Below are 22,051 nucleotides of genomic sequence, written 5' to 3' on the forward strand. Positions count from 1 at the left end.
CAAATTCACCTGTCCTTTCCCTTTTCACGCCAGGACGTTGAACTCAAAACTCTTTCTTTTTACCATATCAAGAATTTATCTGTGGCTTTGAAGTCATTTTGCATACTAATGAAGGGATCCAGATCATTAATCCTCTCATGTTTTCTCGCTTTTGCTCTTGTTCAATCCACAAGAGCTGCGCATGAGGCGAAGCTTGTAGCTCGTATTGACATCCTTGGTACTGGTACAGACGCAACAACCTCTGCCGCTGCTACCACTTCGGATACTTCCACAAGTTCATCATCATCATCAGCGACCTCGGCAACAGCGACCAGCAATACAGCATCATCCACTGCTCCTCCAACGTCGACTACCTCATCAACTACAGCTACATCTGCCACTCCTACATCTGCAACAACTCCTACTTCCACAGGTGAAACCTCTCAGACGAGCGCTCAATCCACGGCAGGTAACACGCAAACTTCTGCCACTGCAGCTCCAACGCGGTCCGTTGTAACATCGACGGCCGCGAACGGTGAAACCGTGATTGTGACCCAAACTATACCAGCCAGCTCGGCCACTAGTGCATCAGCTTCCTCGTCGGCTACTTCGGGTGCCGACAATAGCAGTGACGATGACAGCAGTGGGCTGAGTACCGGATCTATCATTGGTCTGTCAGTCGCTGGCGGCGTTGCTTTACTGGGTATCATATCCTTCTTCGTTTGGAAATTCACGAGAAAACGTTTCAGTGACTATGATGATAGTGAGTCGTACGAAATCATATAGGCGCGAGCTAGATTTTCTGAACCCATACTCTATAGATGAAGCCATCAAGTGGCCTGAGTTGAACGCCCATTCATCTGATATCGGAGATTCTCACCCTCTTCCTGTGCATAACACCGGTCGATCCGGCTTCGATACTGGTTCCGAGGTTTCCCTTTCGCGTGCACCCTCCACCAATACCCACACGAATTACTCTACCCCCGACCTTGGAAATGACCCCTACGCCGTGCCTCCCCTTCCTCATCTCAATCCTAATCAACCCATTCCTTACCGAGATGATCCCTCCGCAGGCGCCGCCTATTACGATCCTTACCGAGGACCAGTCCCAGGAACATTCAATGAGCCTGGTTCGAACACAGGGTGGGGTCCCCAACCCGGCGAAGTGTATCCGATGACGCAGATGGGTGCAATGGGTGCCTCAGGCAGAGCAAGCCCAGGCCCAAGTATGATGGGGAGGATGAGTCCCGCACCAGGGTATGATATGCGAGGCCCATCACCCGCGCCTCCGATGGGGAGAGCTTCCCCCGGACCGCAGGCGGCGTACGATAACTACGGCGCGCGGTAGCTGTATATTCCTCGCAATGTCTAGAAAAGCTTTCGATTGGACTGTCTGCTTGTTTCCGTATTTTTTGCTACACAAGAACTTCATTGTCATTCTCAGCATTCAGGCAGTCGACCAGTGTTCTTTTCCTACTTGTTTTGACGGTGCCACCCATTTATTTTTTAAATAACTTACATACCCGCCCGAACGTACTTTGCATCTACAATGTTACATACCGTTTGGACGTATGATAATTTCTTCCACTTGTCCGGGTACTGAGCAGGTCAAAGTATCATTTACATTTGTCGAGTCGACAACCTCGCGGTCTTCATCTCATCTGAGTCCTACCTACATACTATGTAAACACGTTTTTTGACAGGTGAGAAGCATACGTAGGTCCGTTCTACCGCCAGCAAGAACTCTCATCACTGCGGATGATACACGCTAAAAGGGTGGATTGGACCCTCATTAGTGCTGATACCCATGACCGAATACTCCTCTCCCATATGGACAGGGTCAATCAAACGTTTTGCACCCTCGAAAATACGATCCGTCTTCGCCTGATCACCTTGGTTGCTTTGCAACAGCCGTTCCAGTCGTATCGTGAAACCCATCTGGGACAAGAACGTGTTTTGCGACATGGGTCCGTAGACTGGAATTAGATCTTGCATGGCTTCCTTCAGATACGCAAAATCAACATTGGCAGTAAGATCGCATTCTCCTGGACGATAGAATATATCGACGACGTCGTGGTCTTTGAATCCCTATCCAGTAGTCAGAATCTGCAGCATTCTCCAATCAAGGATCAAGCTTACTCTACGAGAGCTTCCGAACGCATGGTCACGACCATAGTCAATAATTAGACCGCAACCACCGGGCGACGAGCTAGTGGGTGTTTCCCTCTTAGCCAATAATTCGCCGACTTTGCGTGCGAGTCTAAACGACGTGGGCGAAACCTCTAGATCAGACCCAACGGGAAGAGACTGGAACCGTGATGAGGAGTTGCCGAAAATATTCGAAATGGCAGTCGTTTCTGGGGAAAGGACATGCTGCAAACGAGGATATTGTTCTGAATTTGCATCTTCGGACTTATTTATTCGGGAGGATACCATCATCTCCTTCCATCCTTCTTCGGTTTTCTGTTGCCATCGGTCGAAAAGGTCTCTGTCGCAAAATAAAAGCAACTCACTCGGAATACGTGGACAGGAAGAGCATCGAAGAATTCATGAGCCACCAGCATGGTAAATGAGTCGTCGGAAGGAGTTATATGGTCAATAGATTCATGCCATTGAACGGAAGTAGGTGCCACGCTTAGACGTCTACTCTGTATTTCTCTCAGAAAAAGACTGGTTTCCACTAGATGAACCTGGACAGCCAATGGTTGAGACAACTTCTTTGATATAGTGGTGATGACCTGAGTGCATTTTTAATCACATATCAGTAGAAAACAATGAAACGGCACTTACACGCAGTATGTCTGTGATCAATGTTCCTCGGCCAGGACCAAGTTCGACCAATCGTATACTCGGAGGACAACCAGCTGCTTCCCATTGCGAGAGCAACCAAACAGCAATCATCTATACTCCCTCAATATTACTTTGTTACTACCCATCAACGACGTACTTCTCCAAAGATTTGACTGATGTCGGGACTAGTGATAAAGTCGCCCTGGGCTCCGAAAATATTGTTCGCAGACTTCATGTAATAGCCTTCCGTGGGATGCGAGAGACAGAACTGCATGTAGGTCGCGTATGACATGGGCCCTACAGCCTATTTACTTTCTTTCAGCTTGACATGACATAGGTTCATACGAAGCCTTGCCTTGACGTGTTCAAGTATCAATTTCTCTATGGAAGTAACAGGCGGAACAGCATCTGAGAGCCTGATTGCGGACGCGGTGATTGACCTCCATTGATTCGTCGCCGAATTATAGACAGGTTTTGGTGTTAGACCCAGCCTTTTTGGTGGTTTGAGTAGTAAACGAAACATTGCCAGAGTCAAGTCGAGAATTTTTCTCGGAGCCGGCGGGACCGGCCTGATGCAGATGACTGATTTGAGAGAATAAAACCACTCTTCCATCTACAAATTTTATAAGGCCAATACCTCCCTTTCAAGCCTTTCGCGACCGCGTCTATCGAAAGCAATCGGAAATATAAGCACATCTCAAAGGCATCTCACGAATCATGGCTACTCGTACGCATACATTTGACGGTCAAAAGTTGTACAATCTCTAAAAATTTTATCCTCTCCAGGCATCCAGTTTGAAAACAGCAGTGACATCGGTGTTTTCTCAAAATTAACAAACAGCTACTGTCTGGCCGCTATCCAAGGCAGTACAAATTTCTACTCCGCTTTTGAGAGTGAGCTTGGCGATGTCATTCCCATCGTACACACAAGTATCGGCGGAACACGGATAATAGGGCGATTGACTGCTGGTACGCTTCCTAACTTTCACTACTTTGGACCATTTCCAAAATTTTTGCTCAGGTAATCGACATGGTCTACTTGTTCCCTCAACAACAACCGATCAAGAGTTACAACATCTGCGTAACTCTCTACCCGATGCTGTAGCAATTCAAAGAGTTGAAGAGCGATTGTCTGCTCTTGGAAACGTTATTGCATGTAATGACTACGTCGCCCTCGTGCATCCTGATGTCGATCGAGAAACAGAAGAAATCATCGCCGATGTCCTCAAAGTTGAGGTATTCCGGCAAACGATAGCAGATAACGTATTAGTTGGCAGTTATTGTGCTATCACTAATCAAGGAGGCCTTGTGCACCCCAAAACGAGCATCCAGGATCAAGACGAGCTAAGCAGTCTGCTGCAAGTTCCATTGGTGGTAAGATTAGAAACTGTGACCTGTTCGATTTATCCTTGACATCCCACATCAGGCAGGAACAGTAAATCGTGGATCAGATGTCATCGGTGCAGGTTTGGTGGTTAACGATTGGTGCGCTTTCACTGGTCTCGAGACTACAGCGACAGAAATCAGCGTGATTGAGGCTACCTTTAGTGAGTAGAAACTTGTTCTCATCCTTGTATCTGTTTCTAACATTCTCACAGAATTACAAGGTCAAGATTCTACCGCTGTTATTGGAGAGATGCGAGACTCGTTGATCGACAATTGGGCATGAGAATCCACTCACAAATTGTATTCATACTCACAGTGTATTCGTATATATCCGCTATATCGATACCCTCCTTTTGCTTGATATGTATAACTTTAAGTGCTTATTGAATTCATATCAACTCGGTACATAAACGAACCTCACCGTCAGTGTGGGCCACGGGAAATTACATAGGAAATTACACAGGTCGTTATCTGTGTTTGGATCGCTTTCGCTCTATGTGAGATTGGGGTGATCGGGAACGGGAATGTCTTCGCTTCGAAATAATCTGGGGTCGTTTCTCTCTATCCTCTTTATCCCAACGATCCGTCCTTGTGTTCCTATTTCTACTCGATTCATCTACATGAGGGCTCACACCGTGCCCTCTATCCTCGTCGTTCTTGCTATCAGGGCTAAACACGTCGAGTTCCAACTCCTCTTTTTTGACTGTTGTTCGTCCTGACTCTCGATCTGGTTCTGTCTCTTTGTCCTTGCTCTGCCTTCGTTTCCACATCAGCTTGTCCACACACCTCGCGCATAATACCACTTTGACTAACGCGGACCTGTTCTCCCCATGCTCCGAGTACGCAAACGGCAGTTCTAGCGTCGACAAAGCGGGTTTCTTGACTTCAGAGCGATTGTCGTATTTGGTCGATGTACGAGTGTAGTGTTTACATCGCGTGTTTCCGCATGAGGATTCTCCAAGTCCAGCAAGTACCTCGTCTTCCGTCCTCCACCTCAGCGCAAACTATGGGCGACAATGATGTACGCAATACATGGGCAATCAGTCAATGTTATTCCTATCACAATTCTACAGCTTACGTTTCCAGACTTGTAGTGCTTGAGGTCGCACATAGCGAATTCCCGGTATAGACTTGAGTAATATTTGGAGGCCAATTTCTCTTCCCAAGAGAGATGGCTATTGTCATCCTCATCCTCGCGCAGGAATCTTAGTAGTGACAGATATGTTTGTGAAAAAGAAAGCAGGAATCATTGGACACATACTTGTGTGAGTCTCTAAGGATTTCGAATTCCGTCTTCCCTTGGGGCATTGTGTGGCCCTTCGAAGAGCTTCCATATGGGTAGAGTGCCATGTACAGTGAAGGCGTTCATGGTGGGTCACGTTTCAGCGCTCATTCATGTAGTGGCTCTTTCGGGCAACCGGCTTCTTTATTTCTTTCAAGTTCCTTTCCTCCTTACAGTAGGTTCCTTCGTTTTCCTGAACGCAGCACCTCTCAATCGTCACAGGCTTTCATGAAAGTTGAAATCGGCTTCTTCAAGTGCAGATGAACAATGTAATACGGATCGACTGACAATAGTATCGTGTGGCGGAGCAACTTTGGCAACTTGTCCAAGTTCAATGACCTCGTACATAGACCGGCAGGCATTCAAAACCCATGCACTTTCGGCTTTCCTGGACAGTGGTTATGTATACCTTTCGAATTTTCACTTGATATCTCAGAGTATGATTGTTGGAAACTGTACGCCACAATCTCAAGTCTTCAATCGCGGCCGATTATAGTTTCGATGCGGGTGTATACGGCGATTTCGAATTTGGTCTTGGACTCTCAGGTTCCAGGTCGTTGGCATTGGTACATATACAGAAACCCGGAAAAATCGTACTCATATTCCGAAGAATCTTGGAGACGATTGTTAGCTGGCGTGTTGCGCTTTGTGCAAGATTGAGTCGGAGTGTCCGCATCTTTGTCCTGCTATCTACTTACATGTCTGGGAATATGAATATGACGATCTGCGGCAGTAATCAAGTCATGGCCATTGAATATTGATGACAGCGCCCGAGGTGTTCAGTGATTTTTGTGCTCTTCGGTTTATTGAAGCTCATGGTCCGCAGTCCGTTTACAGGAATAATGATACAATGATCAGCACATGTAGTTGTCAGAAAAATTGCAATGAAATCAGATCTCGACAGGCTTTCGAGTCGAGGGTCAATCAGAACCATCCCCGGAGAAACGACACGTAACCGCAAACCAGAATCCTCCAAGCGCAACCCTCGTATGCATTGGCGTACGCCGCTTCATATGCGAATTAATTATCTACCGGAGTACGTTCTTGCTCGGTACCACTGCCGTGCACTGTCATGTTCCCCGGTCCCGCAACTGTCGGGGCATCGTGAGTGGAAAGCTTTGGAATCCAAGGCACAAGCTCACAACCCTACAAGAAGCTCGAAAAAGGTGCTCCAGTGACATTAAGTAAAACCTAGTATACTAAGCTCACTACACAACTTTCATCTAGCTCTAACTCCGCACGATAGATCGGTCAGTATGTATACTGAATTCGCATATCGATAATAAACTTCTCCAGTTCTCGGCATTCAACTTCAACCGAGACGGCTCAAATGGTTTGTAACACTCCTCGATTCCTTCTCTGTTCGGAGGCGCGCCATGTGCATGACTGCTCGCATTCCTATCGCTCTTCACATTCAAGTCATATATCGTTGCAGGTACCCGTCTGGCATCAACTTGAGGTGAAGTGTTGTATGTCTTCCCCTAGTTCCTATGTACCCCTTGGCCCTTGAACCTTCTCTCATCATGATCTCCATCTTTGTCCCTCTTTGTCCCCATCTTTGCCACCGATAGCACATTATATACCCAAACCGCTTTCAATTGCACGGAGCCAAGTGACTGGCTCTTAAAAATATATTCCCAAACGTAGACTCAAAAATTCAAAAAAAACAAACACACTGCAAACCAACTAGCGAATACTCAAAGCGCTAGCATTTATATACTTTGAACACCTTGAATGTATGATATGATCTTCTTTGTGTGTGCGGCATAGCCTTGAGGTCGATGGGTTCAGGTGTGCACTCTCCCTGACTCTCCCTGCCTACGATCCTACAAATCCACTTCATATCAAATACAGGATGTTGCCTATGTTCAAACCGAATTATCCGTCCATCCGTTTCGACCGACGCCTCCTCGCCACCTTCACCTTTCCGGCGGCGACTTGAGCCTCGGTACTGCAAATGATTACATCCAATCTTTCGGTGCGAGAGTGTAAGAGAAGGCGATGATCTGATCACCTGGACATATTTTCGCTGCAGTGATTTAATGGGTCCAAGATGTGGTTCAGCTGGAAGATGAAACGGTCTTCCAAGGATTGAGACTGAAGAATTGAAACCGACTTACTCTTACTTTCTCACCCAGCGAAGACCTGGAAATACGGCAATGCACTCAGGGCTACTCTGGGTGCCTCTGGAGAAAATAATTGGCCGTGGAAGAGGAGGCGTTTCTCTATGTCTCTGTCTTGGACTCACTTGTCTATGGAGCTTTCTTGAGCGACTGTACGCAGTGCAGCCGCGGATCAAAGAAAGATTCAGAAGATATCACGTATATAAACTCCCAAAGAAGTTTACTGACTTCGTGGTCTCCCAGAGTTTGTAAATGACAAGGGAAAAGCTATGAGATGAAAAGCAGACGTTTCAAAGAGACCGGAAGTAGTTTTGAGAATTTAGCTCCGTTTCCCCTAGTTACTGCGGATCGCTGCGGTCGAAGTTGACTCTTAAGATGCTCAAAAGGGAGAGCGAAAGTATGAGAACGGTCATTCCTTTGAGCGATGAAGCTTGAAGCTCTGAAGCTCAATGGTCTCATGATTGTAGTGGTAGGCCCTGGGCCCTGCCTGGTATATGCCATAGAGTATGTCAACCTGGCAGAGTTATACACATATGGTGGATTTCGATGAATGGGGAAATAAACAGAGATCTCGATCTGAAATTTCAACTGCTTCGCATCAAAAAGGTCACGCGGCAACTCCCAATTTCCCCAGATCACTCTGGAACAGAATTTCAGTGCTTTCCGCCGAAACCCGACCGTGTAGCGAATGAATATGTGTGTGTATAAAAGCTCCAGAAGATGCATAGAGGTTTCCCTTCTTTCTTCTCTTCCTTTCAACGCTGTTCTCAACAGCGAGTTGTTCGCTGTTCACGTCGCGCCTGATATACATCCTATACCCTAGCTAGCATCTACTGTCGAACTCTATAATTCGCACATTTTCAGCTTGTGTTGACATCCCCACCGGTTGCGCATTCATCCGCAGAAACCCTCTGCTCACTCACGACGACTGCAATGCTCGCTCATGATACGAGTCCTCCTCGGCCTGCTTTTTTCAACGAAGGGAAGGGCATCAATTCGACGAAATCTAATCCATCCTCTCTCAAGTCCTTTTCGATGAAGGGAAAAATCTCATTTATCACTGGGCTCTTGTCAAGATCCAGCTCGAAAATCGACATTCGTGAAAGTGCCTTGGGAACTTCGTCTGATGTTCCGGAGGTGAACGAAAAAGTCGATTCAGAAAATCTAGTTTCTAAGTAAGTCTCTTACGCCTATTCTGCCCAAGACTCTCATCTCAAATCTTTATATTGTAGGAGTGTGCAACTCGAGCCTGCAACACCTGTCGAACGGAAGAACGTTGCGCAATTAAACACTGAGTAAGATTTCATTACGTCCGCACTATTTACTTCTGCTCATATGCACCCTAGTCGTTTACCTCGCTCGACCAAAATTGCAAAGCGGCTCTCTACTACCTTCAGGAAACCTTCTTCGCAAAGTCTACAACATAGCTCTCGGGTTCCTGTCCCTTCAGCTCACTCTAGACAGCTTCGCGAAGCCGCTCTCCGTGAGAGAGGTCTCCTTCCACCCAAAGATATGAGTGCCCTGGAACGTGAGCAGGATAATCTATTACCGCTGTCTCCAATCCCACAAGCGGCATACGCTGATGGTCCAAGTGAAGCGGAACGGATCAAGCAAGCTTGGGAGGTTAAGATTCAGTCAAATGACCCAGCAGACTCTAAGTGGTCGCCTAGCTCTGCTTCGAAAAATGTTGACCAACCGCTTAAGTCGGATCCTGCCAATGGATCCCTAGATTTGATAGCTGTTCGGGAGGGCTCAACTCCGCCATCTTCTCCGAAACCACCTCCATCAATTAGAAAATCTTCGTCTCGTGCTCATCTTGCTCAACCAAAAGCACCTCCGACTCGCGAGCTGCCTCCCACCCCCGTAGACCCAGAATCTATTCCCTTGCCTCCTTCGCCTCTTGAAGATATATTTGACTCGGTAGAAATTTTGTCTCGAGAGACATCTCCGCTTTCTTTAAGCCCTGCAAATATCTCGCATACATCACCGGATGAAGTCGATCTGCATCTTAGTTCGGCCCCGTCAGGTCTATCCCCAACGCCACCTCGTGCCCTTTCGCCACCCCCGTCATCTACAGACAAACATTCCGAAGAAGGTGCGCAAGCCTCTCCGAAATCGCAGAGCGATAGTCGTCCGACTCGTCCCTCTGTTGTCATCAACAGCTGTTCTGATTCGGACGAATCTGGATCAATCGCCACACCCTCACTCGACACGTCCTCACAGCTAACCTCAGAATCATCTCTCAGTCATGCTGTACACAAGTCTAAACCCGTTCCGCTGGTGAAAACTTGGGCAAACGAACCAAGCGTGCCGGTCATTGTCGAAAGCCCTATAGAGGGACACACACTAGTAAATTCAATGGATGATAATCCAATCAATGATATACCGGAGGAGGAAACAAATCATACGGGTGCTCCTTTGCTTCGAGTGGACCTGCACTCACCGAATGAGAAGCGCAAGCCCCCTTCGGATAAAGGGAGTACACTGTCTCCCAAGATTTCCTCGGACAAACAAGCAGGTGGCAAGATGAGCAGGTCGAACTCTTTAGCCAATTTTCGACAATCGGTTGTTAGCACTTTATCTCGGAAGCCTAGCTCTTTCAAAAAACCGACCTCGTTCAAATTCGACGGAATGAATCTTCCCCCCTCTCCGACAGTACCCGCTTCTCTGGCCGGTCAAAGTATCAACTCTTCGATGTCCACCCAGAGTGTGAAGTCGAAGGATTCTCTTTCACATACAGTGCCAGTACCGGTACCCCGGCAGGCACTCAGTCCTAAGATCCACAGTCGGGGTAGTATTCTGCTCGAGGCTAGTCATATTGAAGACGAGGAGACCAGAAGAATGACGGAAATGGCGTTCATGGGGTGAACGGATATTTCCATTTTGTTATTCCTCGGTGATCAGTGTGCCTGTACTCTCTTCTGCTCCCTGTATCATTAGCTTCACAAAACTGATATTCATATGGATTCTACTTATACCATCCTCATTCCTTTTTCCATAGTATATTTACATTCGAGCATCAGAACTATTCTTTCATTTTAAGGCAATATCTTACTGTCCAGACTTCACACTCATTGCTTACGCTATACAACATAAAGAAAAAAAACTGGAATAAACCTCTCCGAAATCTTGTTCTTGCAATGTTTCGTTGTCTTAACGTTCGGTGCTTCAGTACCTTCGATCGTCGAAGTGTATACGTTCGACATGGTCACTCAGTTGATTGGCCATCAATATGTTCCACCTCGTGGCTTCCTTCAAAATTTCTATCGTGTCAACTCTCATCCAATACAGACAACAATGACAGACGAGATTCAAAAGCTCAAAACGGAGGGAAATGCCTTCTTTGTGCAGAAAAAGTATTTTGAAGCTTGCGCTAAATATTCAGAGGGTATTCTTCTGGGTGTTGATGATAACCCAATTCTGTACGCAAATCGAGCAGCTTGTCGAATAGCAATGAGCCAGTACGTTTGGATCTCTTTGCTAATCGTGACAAATGATCGAATAATATCTCTTTGAGGTATATGGATGCTCTGGAAGACGCACGGAAGGTGATCGACTCTAATTCTCCCTCGCCACTACTTTTTATTCAATGAATATGTTGGCAGGCGACGGAAATCGATCCAACTTATCGACGAAAGGGTGGTTCAGACTTGCATCTGCTTTGGAGGTAGATCCTTCAGTTTTTATAACCAGCGGTAAACCCCTCATCGCTTGCGTTGAATCGTGTAGGGCATAGGTCAGTACGCTCAGAGCGTCACAATGTATGAGAAAACAATCAAAGTGTTATCTGAACTTCCTACGCCTCCAATCGAGCTGAAAAAAGAATGTGAGGTTAACTTGGCGCGTGCGCGCAAAGCCGTGGTACCATGGACTGGCAGGCCAGAGAACGGAATCGAGGTTAAAATAGATTCTGGCCTTTTGCCCTGGCAAGCTGCTGAGAACATCCTGTCTAAATCGAGTGTTGTCTCCCGGAGCGTATGTTCTTTGCCTCACAGTCTCTCTATATGATGTTGATTCATTTTTAAAGAGTGCTTGGTCAATTTTCTTTGCTAATAAGGTGTGTATATTGTCATTCAACATTGGGCGATTGCTTCAAGGTTATGCATCCTGTATAAGGACTTTATGGAAGCCTCCGGAAAACTGAAAGAAATGACGCGAGTAGGCACCTCCGAGAATTTACAAACCGTCAAAGCCAGATTGGGGGTGTGGCTCATTTATTGATATATTGTTCAACGATTAACGAGGAAGATAGGTTCTTCAGGACATGAGTAATGCACTTTTGAGAGACTCGAGGGTGTTCCGTGTTCAAGAAAGTGATTTTTTAATGAAACTGAACGACCAAGGTAGCCTGATTGTTACCGTATTGTTCCAGTTTGCTCACGTTATCATCAAGTTAGGTTTGAGGCAAATCATTTCAAAGCGTGGTCGCCAGACATTGGTCCGGAAATTCTTCAAGGGGAAGTCATGAAGCGTTTGAGAAAAGAGGGATGGGATAGTGTTCGCCCGGCTCTAACTCACATCGTCAGGTACATCGTTGTGCGCCAAATGTAGCTGATAAATCCCTTTACTTATTTCTCGTTTTGCAGACATTGGATTATAGCCGGCTTTGTCATATCTCGAGTGGGTAATAATTTTCAGCTCGGAGTCGAATTTCACAGAAATGCGTTGAACATGATAAACTGGGGGCGAAAAGTTTGGAAAGATGTTCCTAAGGCTGAACGAGGTGTGATATTTGATTTGAGCTTTCGTCGAGGTGTTTGGAATATGTATCTAGACACACTCATGGGGGTAAGTATTATCCAATGTTTGATTTCATACTAAGTATTAATAAATTCTTTCTAGGCCTCTGCCCGTGTTGGCATAGAGAATTTGGAACTTCTCGAAACCATATTTGAAGAAGCCGACGCATTACTGCAAGATCTGGAGAAGAATCCGTATGACCCCAACGATTTCGACCATTCTGACCCAGGATTCAACCTGTCATTTTTCGGAAATATCAAAGGAAATGCATTTGCGTATGTTATTCAATTGAAAATTTATTTCCTATCGCACACCAAAACCTTCGTAGTTCCAAGGCATTGTATCACAATATGTTGGGCAACTTCGGTAAAGATCAAAAGGTCGAGACTGTTAGGAAACACTATACATCTGCCATGGAACTCTACATTCTAGCTGCAGCTTGTTTACCCGAAGACGATGAGAATCATCCCTGTAAGTTGTAGTAATTCATTCTTTGTCTTGCATATCTACTAATACAGTCTATAACTCCTACCAAGGGTATCTCAATTGCGCATACAATTTCATGGAGACCGCAGATGCACCTACCTCGCTTGTGATGGATGTCTTGGAAAAAATTCGGATATCAGTTCCAACTATGCAGAAGATCTGGTGCCAGAATCCTTCTCATACGAAGAAATTTAGAGAGGATGTTTACGTCAAGTTGCTCAAGATTGAGGAGCATGCCAAGTCTCTTATTGCACAGAAAGTGATAATGCTCGAAGGACCCTTCAATTGGTCCATAATAAAAACTCTACCCTTGGTATAATGACGCTGTCGCTGAGTTCTACATTCTAGCATGTATTATTTTTTTTTTCAGTATGTACATATGCATCCAAGAAGATGCGATCATCTGTATAAGTGTATCACTCGAAGTATCCGATAGCCTATGGTCGAGTTCGGAAGATGATTTGAATAAGCATTCACTGTGGGGATGAGCCAATGTCTTCGCGGTGAAAATCTAGAGAAAATGCAAGGATTTTTACCAAAATTCATCAAAAATCCTGGGCACGAATTTTAAAACTTTTCGTGTGGCGATTATTGTGAAGCTATCGTGAATTTGGCGGGGGGCCGTGCTTATTTTAAATTATCTTTTCATAATTTTACCATAACCTCAGCTCAATTCCTTCAAAATATCTGCTGCCATATTTTTGTACATAACCTCGAGATAAAACCCACATTTTCGCCTCGAGGAAATCGGCTCATCCCCACAGTGATTGGTACTACGATATATTCTATAACAGTTGGGGGCTGTTGCGGGGGGCTAAGTCGGAATACAATACTTTCTTGCCCAATCTCATCTTACCACTTTTCACTTTTAGTGCTAGCTAGACATTTTCAGTGGCAGTTATTCCAATGATGTCGGATGGAAAGTGCATAATCACTATGATCTGGAATACTAATCCGCTGAAGAATTCCCACTACATACCTTGCCTCCTACCATACATACCCTGTACACAAATACTTCTGAGTATCGTTGCACCAGCGAGCAGCACTGCGGCTATATCCATTTACATCAAAGCTTGGCGGTGGGTTATTGATAGATCTGACCAAAGGTTCTATGCTAAGTACCCAACTGTGGAACTGATCAGATACAACACTTGTATGCGTTACGGTATATGTTTAGGAGGCGCTGAGATAGAGAGATAGAAGCAGTTTCACGAGGACGATGCTGACGGAGGACTGCATAAATTTGAGAGAGTTAGGACTAAGAGCCTGCCTTGAAAGTTTGAACATTGACAAGACTGCCTACCGCTTACAGCTAATCAAAGGCTTGATTTCTCAGCTAATTCTATTTCCTCATGGCTGCTGAAGAAGCAATACCGGCGGCGAAGGAATTCACTGAGAAAACAAGGTACACGTCTACAACACACCAGTCGAAATTTCTTGTCCAATCCTGCCTTCCAGACGGCGCATTACGAATCTAGAATCTCTCGCATTCTTACGATGTGAGAGAGTTTGGTAGCGCCAATAGTGTCCAATTCAACGGCGCATCTTCTCTGCCACCGAAAAGCTGCTTTTCCAGAACGTATCAAAAACATGTCATCATTTTTTGGCAAGCATGTTACCATCCCGATATCCGTCGTGACTACTAAGGATCAAATTCCAGTCAGCAATGGGGTGCATTCGACCGTGACCAGTACACTCAGACGTAACTTACAAGGCTGATGATGAGTGATGATGTGATCACGCATGACCAGTATTGTGGCTAGTTCTAAAAGAGTCTTGGATTGTCTCGGGTCGTCTATGTAGCTTCGAAGGCTGTAGCCTGAGGTACCTCTAGTTTGCCATGAAATCTACAAGGGAGGGATCGCCGCGGCACTGTAGAGGTCTCATTGTGAGTTCCCATACAAGTGAATACTCGCACGGGACTTGGCGCAAAGAGGAAGGCCAGTGGAGACCAGCAGATGATAGATCGGAGAAGCATTTAGACTTGTGTGTACTTGCTTACTTTTTCTGGGGTAAACCATCAAAAGATTCTAAAATCTTCCTCGTGATTTGGTAGAAATCAACGGCGAGATTAATTTTTGGCGTTGTTATGTTCAGAAGTTGGATTCCAGTGTTGTGATTTTGTAGCATTGGACATGAAGGCTTGATAATTGCGTGAATGAGGAGAGGTCAAAGAAATTTGGCTAGTAGAGCGCGTCTGAGAAGATGAATTATCGATACTTGGCCTAAGACTAGAAGGTTTTGAAATCACCTTGTTGAAGCCACAGAAAATGTATCATTAGACGTATGGAATTAGAGGTCCAGCACCAGGAACTCGAACTGCGACTTTGGGCCTGGGAGAGTCATAGAAGAGGTCAAGGATTACGTAATACAACTAGACGTTTACAGATCAAAGATCTAGATCCAAATTTAAATATTCAGCGGCGAGTCAGCGCCCCACAATCCTGATATATAAAGTCGTCTGACCCCCAGATTGCTCCTTCTCTATCTCTTCCACCACTGCACCTGAATACTTAACGAATATATCTCTTTCCTTCAGAAATCATGTCCAATAAATCTTCTTCAACTGATGGTAGCATCAGGCGGTCTAGCCCAATTCCAATCGTCAACCCCGCCTTCAATCGCAGAGGTCGTTCTGCCTCCGTGTCATCTGGGTCATCGAGCTCTATGAGTCCCACCTCAGAACTGACAACGCCACTATCCGGGCTTAGTCCTCGCATCACAGTTCCTTCTCCCGGAAGCTCGCCGATTCTCTCGTACTTTCTTGCCCAATCACCCACAAAAACACAGACCAGTGCTACTTTACCTTTCCGTAAATTCGGTCCCGCGCCCGTGTTCGAAGGTATGTCCAGTATCGTGTTATTTCTCAGCAACTATATTCAACCTCTTTTGTAGAAGATGAAAGCAATCAACAATCAATGCCTCCTGCTGCGCACCATGCTCGTAGAGCCAGTATGACCGTTGCCGATCGTTTCAGCCAGCCTAACAACACTTCTGGACTACCTGAATCTCACGTGGAGCGAGGTGCTGGTCTTTTGAGGCGTCTTTCCCTCAGCACCGGCGCTCCTGCTTTTGGCAAGGTTGGCTAAACGCTCGATTCTGTCACTAAAGCTTTTCTAAAAAACAATTGTTTCGTAGCATCTCGCTGGTACACCTCAATTTATTCCTGAAGCACCTCCCAACACTGCTGTGAGCCCAACAGCTCCAAACCTTCCATACCCTCGCGACACAAAACATAGACGCGCAACTACTACCTCTTCAGCCCGTCCACACCGTGCTCCTTCTCCAATGGGCGAAAGAATCCTAAAGGGCCATTTTGATGGCTTCAACTGATGTGCTTTCTTGAGCTTCCGCAAAGCTTGCAGGATCTCTCCACTTTCATTTGCACCAACTATCATTTCCTGTATTGTCTCTTCTCTTGGGTGTATCATCATCGTACAGAATGTATGCACCCGCTGCGTACTTGTATCATAAAAACCTACTCAGTGTTGCACCGTCAACGATCTTGTTCGTCTTGTATTCGCATAACAACGCGACTGGCTGAAATTCCATACATGGTGAGTCACCGACATTGCCCTTTCTATTTACTTTCTCTGATATCATTCTGATTCATTCAGTATACCTATAGACCAAATCATGGAAAAAGCCCAAATATCTTCGTGATCGGATATCGTCGTCCCATTGTACCAGTTACCCATAGTTTGCATTCTTCTCTCGCTGCCTTGAATTCGTATGTTCTTCGCCTCTGTTACTCATACTCTCCACGTATTCTACAATACATGAAAATAAATGGTCTTTCGTATCTCGATTGAGCTTGATTGATATGAGTTTGAGAAGACTTCGTCTCTCCAGCAACCTGGCCCAATTTCAATTTAGTCTTCCTGCGAGTGGCGTTGGTCGTTTCGCAAATATAATTTTACGTTTAACGATCGCCAATGTGTTCCATTGTACTGGGGGGGAAGTCGAGCTTGATTCAAAATCAACTATTCTTTCCTCACGATCGTCCATTACCACATCCTCATCCCCTCCACTGTCCTCGCCAGTCCACCGGGAATCAGATATGCGCACTGGTGCTGGTGATCGATGAAGCACAGCCAATGGTTTTGGTAAATTGACGAGCTTTCCTTCAATGAGATGATGCCCAATTCGAAGAGTTGACCGTTTCTGCCATGCAGCAATCAGCGAACCTCATAGATATACCAAACAGCTTGCGCTCACCATGTCATCATCGATAGTCAGAGTTCCAATGAATTTGCCATCACGTTCATTAGGATGTGAGGAGTCAACTTCGAGTGCCCCTTGGAGGTCTAGCAAGACCACTTCATCATGAGATATCTTTAGGAGTGATGGTGGTAGCTTTTGCAAAGAGGATGTCGATGGATGTCGATCGAATGTCACGGGTATGAGCATGGTAGTTAATCAAGTAGAAAAAACAACAACGCGATATTGGACCTGCATGTATTGAACGGCGGCAGTTGAGGAGCGTTGACGCGATTTCTCACGGGTACTCTCCAAATTTAACCCAAGCACTGAAGCAGTACATCTTAAAGTTGCTGTCAGGATGGCTTTTACCAACAAGTACTGCCCTATATTTGAACCTAATCAGCTCAATTAATTTGTTCCAGTAGTGCTTCAATTTTTGGCGCAAAGCCAAACAATCCACCAGCCACAGGGAGCTCATTATTTGGTCAACCTAATACTACTGGAAACTCTATCTTTGGGTCATCCCAGCCACAAACTAACACTTCAACCGCAAATAGTTCATTTGGTGGCAGTAATGCGTTTGGCCAACAAAATCAGCAGCAGCAGCAACCTGCCGGTAGTCTATTCGGCCAGACTCAGCAGCAGCCAGCTACCGGAGGAAGTATATTTGGGCAACCCGCTGCAGGAGGAAGCATCTTTGGGCAACCCGCTCAAAAACCTGCGGCAGGATCCAGTCTATTCGGACAATCGACTCAACAGCAGCCAGCAGCAACAGGGACAAGTCTGTTCGGTCAGCCCGCTGTTCAGCCAACTGGTAATCTGTTCGGGCAACCTGCTCAACAACCAGCCGCTGGGAGTACGAACATTTTTGGGCAATCGACGCAGCAACCTTCGACGGGTGTTGGTGGTAACCTCTTTGGACAATCTACGCAACAACCTGCCGCTAATACGAGTATATTCGGACAATCGACCCAGCAGCCGGCCCCTGGAGCGAGCATATTCGGTCAACCAGCCCAAGCAACACAATCGGCTGGAGGTACAAGCTTATTTGGACAACCTGCACAACAGCAGCAACAAGGGACTAGTACTTTTGGCGGAGGTGGTGCGTTTTCATGCTCAAAATAATCGTCCTGATATCCGATTGAATTCCCAGGAGGATTTGGAGGTGGAGGAGGTTCGACATTGTTTGGTCAAAAACTTGGTCAGCCTCTACAACAGTAAGTTTCACATACGAAAGTACATCAATCTTCTGAACATTTACTAGGTCTAACTTCGGTGCGCCTGCTGTCCAGCAGCCTTCAGGTCCCCCTCCATTTTCGAGGACCACTAAATTCAACGACTTATCGGAAGGGCTCAAGAAGACCTTCGAGGAGATCGAGTATGTTAATTTAGAAAAAACAAGAATTTCTCAGCGAATTTCATCCCTAGCTCCCATATTCAAGGGCGAATTCAGATAAGCAAGGATCTTCGGCAGAAGAAACTTGGTGAGGAGGCAACGACAGGCCAAGAGCTAATTCGAGTGGTGCAAAAAGTGCGTGCATCGTTTTCCAGTATTCATTTCTCTGAATAACATGAGTGTAGGATCTCAACCAGACTGCATCAACGATTCGAAACGACCTCCATGTCGTCAGGGACTTGAAAGCGAAAGCAGATCAGGCTGTACATGATACTATTATATCCACACGAATAGTAGATGGATTCAAGAATTCTCAAATGAACGGTGCCTATCTGAAAGACCACGCCTCATTTCCCCTTGAGTGAGCTTTGCTTCTTTCACAAACATGAAATGCTTAATAGTTTGCAGGTTCTTCACTCGAGTTACGAATCAAATACGTGAACGGCTTGTCTGGTATAGAGCAACGATCGAGGTACGATGACATCTAACTCAGAATCATTGCGTGTTCATTCTCCCCCCATAGCAAATTGAGCGTAAACTATCATCCATGTCAAACCAGACACATATCACTCCACAAGGTACGTTTACTACTCTTTTTACATCCAAGTCTTGAGTTTGACGAGCGTTCGTCTCTTCGTAGGTATAACGACCACGTTGCAAGCACAACATTCAACTTTCCTCGCCCTTGCTTCGAAGACAGCCGCGCTTGATACTGAGCTACAAAAGATCAAGACCCTTTATACTCAACTGTGGCGTGCACGTACGGGCAGTGTTCGGGATCCTTTCAACAGTGTCGGGGTGAATGATTCAGGTGCTAAGCCAGATTTTGGTCTGAGTGGTTTGAGTGTCCGATAGACTCAGACCATACCTATAGAGAGAACAATTGTCTATGTACTTCGTAAGTTTTTTTTTTACAAAGTATGTAAGTATATGTTCACTAGAGCGCTAGTCACCTTCCCAGCAAAATGCAAAACAAGAAATATGGATATATACATATATGTACAGATACAAAATCAAAAAACGATGAGATAATCGCTACAGAATGCTAGTGCTACCAGTCTTCATAAAACCCTCTCGCCCTCACGGGTGCAAATTGTCCAGCTGCTGGATTTCGCGGGGGGACGGCCCCAGTCGGTGTAACAGGGCTCGGTGATCTCCATTTTCCGCGAATATACCTGCGCTCGCCCATGTCCAATACCCCGGGAACAGACCCTAACGGTGTAAATGACCTTGGATTCTTCGAAAAAACCATCTCAGGCTCCAAATCCATATTGATAGGACTGGGACCAAGCTCTAACTCATGAACAGGGTGCACATGAACATGTGCCTTGAAGCTCGACATTATCACCGCTTGACTGGCGCTACGACTCCCACGAGAAGCATTGTGTCTGCTCTTTGTATCCGCATGTTTCCCATGTTCGTCCCTCTGCAAATCAGCGTTCGTCGCATGAGAATCTGCAGATTTCCAGCGAGGGACTGGGGTTGGTCTCGAAGCGTGTCTGCCACGAGCATCCATGTCCAAATCCATGACGGAAGGACCCATGAACTCGCCTGATGGTGGACGTGAGTTGAATACCATTTCCCCAATGTCCAGATCGACATCTGGATCTACAGAGGTGCTGAATGCACCGAGACCACCTGGTCCATCAAACCCATCATCAGCGTAGACCCGGGAATCGTCAACAAAACCTGCATCAGCGTAACCAATATCTTCAGTCAAAGATGGAAGAGGTGGTGAGGTCAATTTAAAGGTAGATCCTTGCGCTAGATTGGGAGGTGAAATACGCCGAGCAATCGTAAGTGGCTCAATAGGATTACTTTGGGTTGAAAGGAAAGCGGGTCTGGTGGACAGTGGTTGAAGTATATTGTCAGTCCGGATTGTGAGAGGCTTCGGCAGCATATCCTTGATAGAGCCTGTGGGAGGCAAGAGTAGAGGAGAAGAAGTCAATTCGTAGGTAGGGGAGTCTTCTGTATCCGAGGTTGGAGCTGAACGAACAGTCATGGAGGAGCTTGGATTGTGCAGCACAAGCTTTTGTCGTGTCCTAACCGATTTGGACAAAGAGGAGCCTTCTTCCGTATCTGAGCAAGGGGCAGACCGTACGACTTGTTTGCTTTTCCTAGTCACAACAGAATGGTCGTTTGAACTAGATACCGACGAGGATGTATCCCGAATGTCTCTGACATCGTGCAGAATCATGGAAGAAAAGTTTTTGGTCTGCGCACTGTGTGATCTATTGTGTGTATGCATGCGAGCACTTCGACTTCGACTACCACTCTTAATCGACTCCACACCGCTGGCTATAGTGGAAAATTGACCATTAACCTCGTTAGCCGTTTTGATGACGTACGAGCTTGATGTAGGGTCAAAAGAAAGCTGAGGTCGAGAAATAACATCTCCTCGACCGACGGCTGAATTAGTGCGTGAACGAACTTTCGACGAAGCTCCACGAGAAGAAGAACGAGGTCGTGGTCCTGCTAATGAGGCCCCCACAAGTTTGGGCAATGAAGGAGGGGGAGGGAGAGGTCGAACAACTGATCTCGTACCACCCGATGGTGAAGATAAGGCAGATACTGGGGTTGTTCTTTCGTTGTGAAACGAGGCGTCGTGTAATGGAAGGGGTGCAGGTACATGCGTAGGCCCAATTGGAAGGATCACTTTTGACATGCGTTTCGGAGTGAAAGAAGTGGAGGAAGATGTTGAAGACGCCGTGGAGTTAGACTCTGACGGAAATGGACTGCAGTTACTGGCAGCAGATAAAGGTGGTGATTGTAGGTGTAGGCCTGTTGTATTGATACGCGGAGGCGAAGGGGGACCGGATTGTTTTCGGGCAACGTTGCCCTCCGAACCCGAACCTGTGCTGAATACGGGTGCAGGTAATGGCCTGTTCAATTCATGCGACTTCGCTGCTGAGACTTTGTTGGGATTTGTTGATGGAGGTAGTTCTGTTGGATTGGTAACGTGGAATCGCGGACTTGGCCGAGCAGATGATGTGACAGAGACAGAAGTTGATTTTGGTCGAGTCTGAGACGCTGAAAATGTTTGCGATTGAGAAGAATCTGCCTGGGCTGATGATAGAGGCAGTACAGGCGGTCGTGCTACAGCACCGGTAGGAAGAGTATTCCTCTGTACGCCAGGGGGAAGGGACTTGGTTCGTGAAGCCGAATTGGCAATCAAGCTCCTCAGATTGCGTCGGTTTCGTACAGAGGAATGAGATATTGAATCAGATGAGCCGTCTAATGGTGGAGGCATCTGACTGGTCATTACGGCCATCTCAAAGCCTCAATTCTACATCAAATGTTAACCGCTATGAACAGAGTTGAGATCAAGTAGCCTTTGCCTGCTTACGAACAGTCAAGTTTGGTTTAAACTGACAAGAACAAAGTTCATATAACTTGAACGCACAACAGCAGGACAAACGCACCTCTTTCAAAAAAAGGTAGGTAAACAGAGAGCAACCAGATTTACACTTTCATCACAAGCTAATGGTGATAGTAAGACATCAAGGAAGAGAAGAATTTGGGCAGCTATAGCTCGAGGTTGTGACACTTAGGATCATTTGATGGAGGCACAAGTGCACTTGTCAACAAGAACTTGAAACGCCCGGAAGCAGAAGGGCTTTCGTTCCCTTTTGGACACGAAACACACGAGGTCAGCAGCCTTGCCGA

At 46.2% G+C, this 22,051-nt stretch overlaps 12 protein-coding genes across 12 annotated transcripts; 7 read left to right on the forward strand and 5 right to left on the reverse strand.

Annotated features, from left to right (window-relative positions):
* Positions 1-108: 108 nt before the first annotated feature.
* Positions 109-1,327, forward strand: C8R40DRAFT_1177846 (uncharacterized protein; the record flags this gene model as incomplete). Its single annotated transcript, XM_046232748.1, has 2 exons — positions 109-742; positions 801-1,327. The coding sequence occupies 2 exons, from the start codon at positions 109-111 to the stop codon at positions 1,325-1,327; spliced, it is 1,161 nt and encodes a 386-aa protein (XP_046079442.1).
* Positions 1,328-1,442: 115 nt separating this feature from the next.
* Positions 1,443-3,512, reverse strand: C8R40DRAFT_839718 (S-adenosyl-L-methionine-dependent methyltransferase). The gene is made up of 6 exons (XM_046236406.1): positions 3,125-3,512; positions 2,927-3,073; positions 2,770-2,880; positions 2,493-2,717; positions 2,119-2,442; positions 1,443-2,067 (listed from the first exon to the last, which is right to left on the reverse strand). The coding sequence occupies exons 1-6, from the start codon at positions 3,380-3,382 to the stop codon at positions 1,729-1,731; spliced, it is 1,404 nt and encodes a 467-aa protein (XP_046079443.1). The 5' UTR covers positions 3,383-3,512; the 3' UTR covers positions 1,443-1,728.
* On the forward strand, positions 3,487-4,438 carry C8R40DRAFT_1074834 (uncharacterized protein; the record flags this gene model as incomplete). Its single annotated transcript, XM_046226769.1, has 5 exons — positions 3,487-3,496; positions 3,556-3,738; positions 3,791-4,143; positions 4,196-4,316; positions 4,368-4,438. The coding sequence occupies 5 exons, from the start codon at positions 3,487-3,489 to the stop codon at positions 4,436-4,438; spliced, it is 738 nt and encodes a 245-aa protein (XP_046079444.1).
* A 184-nt stretch (positions 4,439-4,622) lies between these two features.
* On the reverse strand, positions 4,623-5,505 carry C8R40DRAFT_1062136 (folate-sensitive fragile site protein Fra10Ac1-domain-containing protein; the record flags this gene model as incomplete). Its single annotated transcript, XM_046225455.1, has 3 exons — positions 4,623-5,159; positions 5,234-5,360; positions 5,417-5,505. The coding sequence occupies 3 exons, from the start codon at positions 5,503-5,505 to the stop codon at positions 4,623-4,625; spliced, it is 753 nt and encodes a 250-aa protein (XP_046079445.1).
* Positions 5,506-7,462: 1,957 nt separating this feature from the next.
* C8R40DRAFT_839730 (uncharacterized protein) lies at positions 7,463-7,939 on the forward strand. The gene is made up of 2 exons (XM_046236407.1): positions 7,463-7,483; positions 7,558-7,939. Exon 2 carries the CDS (start codon positions 7,597-7,599, stop codon positions 7,810-7,812), a length of 216 nt encoding a protein of 71 aa, XP_046079446.1. The 5' UTR covers positions 7,463-7,483; positions 7,558-7,596; the 3' UTR covers positions 7,813-7,939.
* Positions 7,940-8,199: 260 nt separating this feature from the next.
* Positions 8,200-10,695, forward strand: C8R40DRAFT_1135032 (uncharacterized protein). The gene is made up of 3 exons (XM_046229329.1): positions 8,200-8,735; positions 8,793-8,855; positions 8,907-10,695. Exons 1-3 carry the CDS (start codon positions 8,494-8,496, stop codon positions 10,426-10,428), a joined length of 1,827 nt encoding a protein of 608 aa, XP_046079447.1. The 5' UTR covers positions 8,200-8,493; the 3' UTR covers positions 10,429-10,695.
* A 396-nt stretch (positions 10,696-11,091) lies between these two features.
* Positions 11,092-13,212, forward strand: C8R40DRAFT_839697 (uncharacterized protein). Its single transcript, XM_046236405.1, has 11 exons — positions 11,092-11,108; positions 11,166-11,227; positions 11,290-11,535; positions 11,588-11,617; positions 11,677-11,763; positions 11,813-11,903; positions 11,954-12,086; positions 12,147-12,348; positions 12,403-12,575; positions 12,629-12,771; positions 12,837-13,212. The coding sequence occupies exons 3-11, from the start codon at positions 11,320-11,322 to the stop codon at positions 13,103-13,105; spliced, it is 1,344 nt and encodes a 447-aa protein (XP_046079448.1). The 5' UTR covers positions 11,092-11,108; positions 11,166-11,227; positions 11,290-11,319; the 3' UTR covers positions 13,106-13,212.
* A 1,285-nt stretch (positions 13,213-14,497) lies between these two features.
* Positions 14,498-14,800, reverse strand: C8R40DRAFT_1135050 (uncharacterized protein). Its single transcript, XM_046229330.1, has one exon. The coding sequence runs from the start codon at positions 14,762-14,764 to the stop codon at positions 14,582-14,584; it is 183 nt and encodes a 60-aa protein (XP_046079449.1). The 5' UTR covers positions 14,765-14,800; the 3' UTR covers positions 14,498-14,581.
* Positions 14,801-15,330: 530 nt separating this feature from the next.
* Positions 15,331-16,119, forward strand: C8R40DRAFT_1074838 (uncharacterized protein; the record flags this gene model as incomplete). The annotated part of the gene is made up of 3 exons (XM_046226770.1): positions 15,331-15,628; positions 15,682-15,866; positions 15,925-16,119. 3 exons carry the CDS (start codon positions 15,331-15,333, stop codon positions 16,117-16,119), a joined length of 678 nt encoding a protein of 225 aa, XP_046079450.1.
* Positions 16,120-16,653: 534 nt separating this feature from the next.
* Positions 16,654-17,196, reverse strand: C8R40DRAFT_1163979 (Ctf8-domain-containing protein; the record flags this gene model as incomplete). Its single annotated transcript, XM_046230434.1, has 3 exons — positions 16,654-16,736; positions 16,785-16,950; positions 17,005-17,196. 3 exons carry the CDS (start codon positions 17,194-17,196, stop codon positions 16,654-16,656), a joined length of 441 nt encoding a protein of 146 aa, XP_046079451.1.
* Positions 17,197-17,347: 151 nt separating this feature from the next.
* On the forward strand, positions 17,348-19,240 carry C8R40DRAFT_1177853 (uncharacterized protein; the record flags this gene model as incomplete). The annotated part of the gene is made up of 9 exons (XM_046232749.1): positions 17,348-17,364; positions 17,412-18,091; positions 18,143-18,206; positions 18,254-18,367; positions 18,418-18,520; positions 18,571-18,746; positions 18,794-18,857; positions 18,909-18,963; positions 19,026-19,240. The coding sequence occupies 9 exons, from the start codon at positions 17,348-17,350 to the stop codon at positions 19,238-19,240; spliced, it is 1,488 nt and encodes a 495-aa protein (XP_046079452.1).
* Positions 19,241-19,409: 169 nt separating this feature from the next.
* C8R40DRAFT_1135060 (uncharacterized protein) lies at positions 19,410-21,902 on the reverse strand. Its single transcript, XM_046229331.1, has 2 exons — positions 21,808-21,902; positions 19,410-21,753 (listed from the first exon to the last, which is right to left on the reverse strand). The coding sequence occupies exon 2, from the start codon at positions 21,654-21,656 to the stop codon at positions 19,437-19,439; it is 2,220 nt and encodes a 739-aa protein (XP_046079453.1). The 5' UTR covers positions 21,657-21,753; positions 21,808-21,902; the 3' UTR covers positions 19,410-19,436.
* Between the last annotated feature and the right edge of the window lie 149 nt (positions 21,903-22,051).

The sequence above is a fragment of the Lentinula edodes genome (assembly GCF_021015755.1).
Source record: "Lentinula edodes strain Le(Bin) 0899 ss11 chromosome Unknown C8R40scaffold_71, whole genome shotgun sequence".
NCBI lineage: Eukaryota > Fungi > Basidiomycota > Agaricomycetes > Agaricales > Omphalotaceae > Lentinula > Lentinula edodes.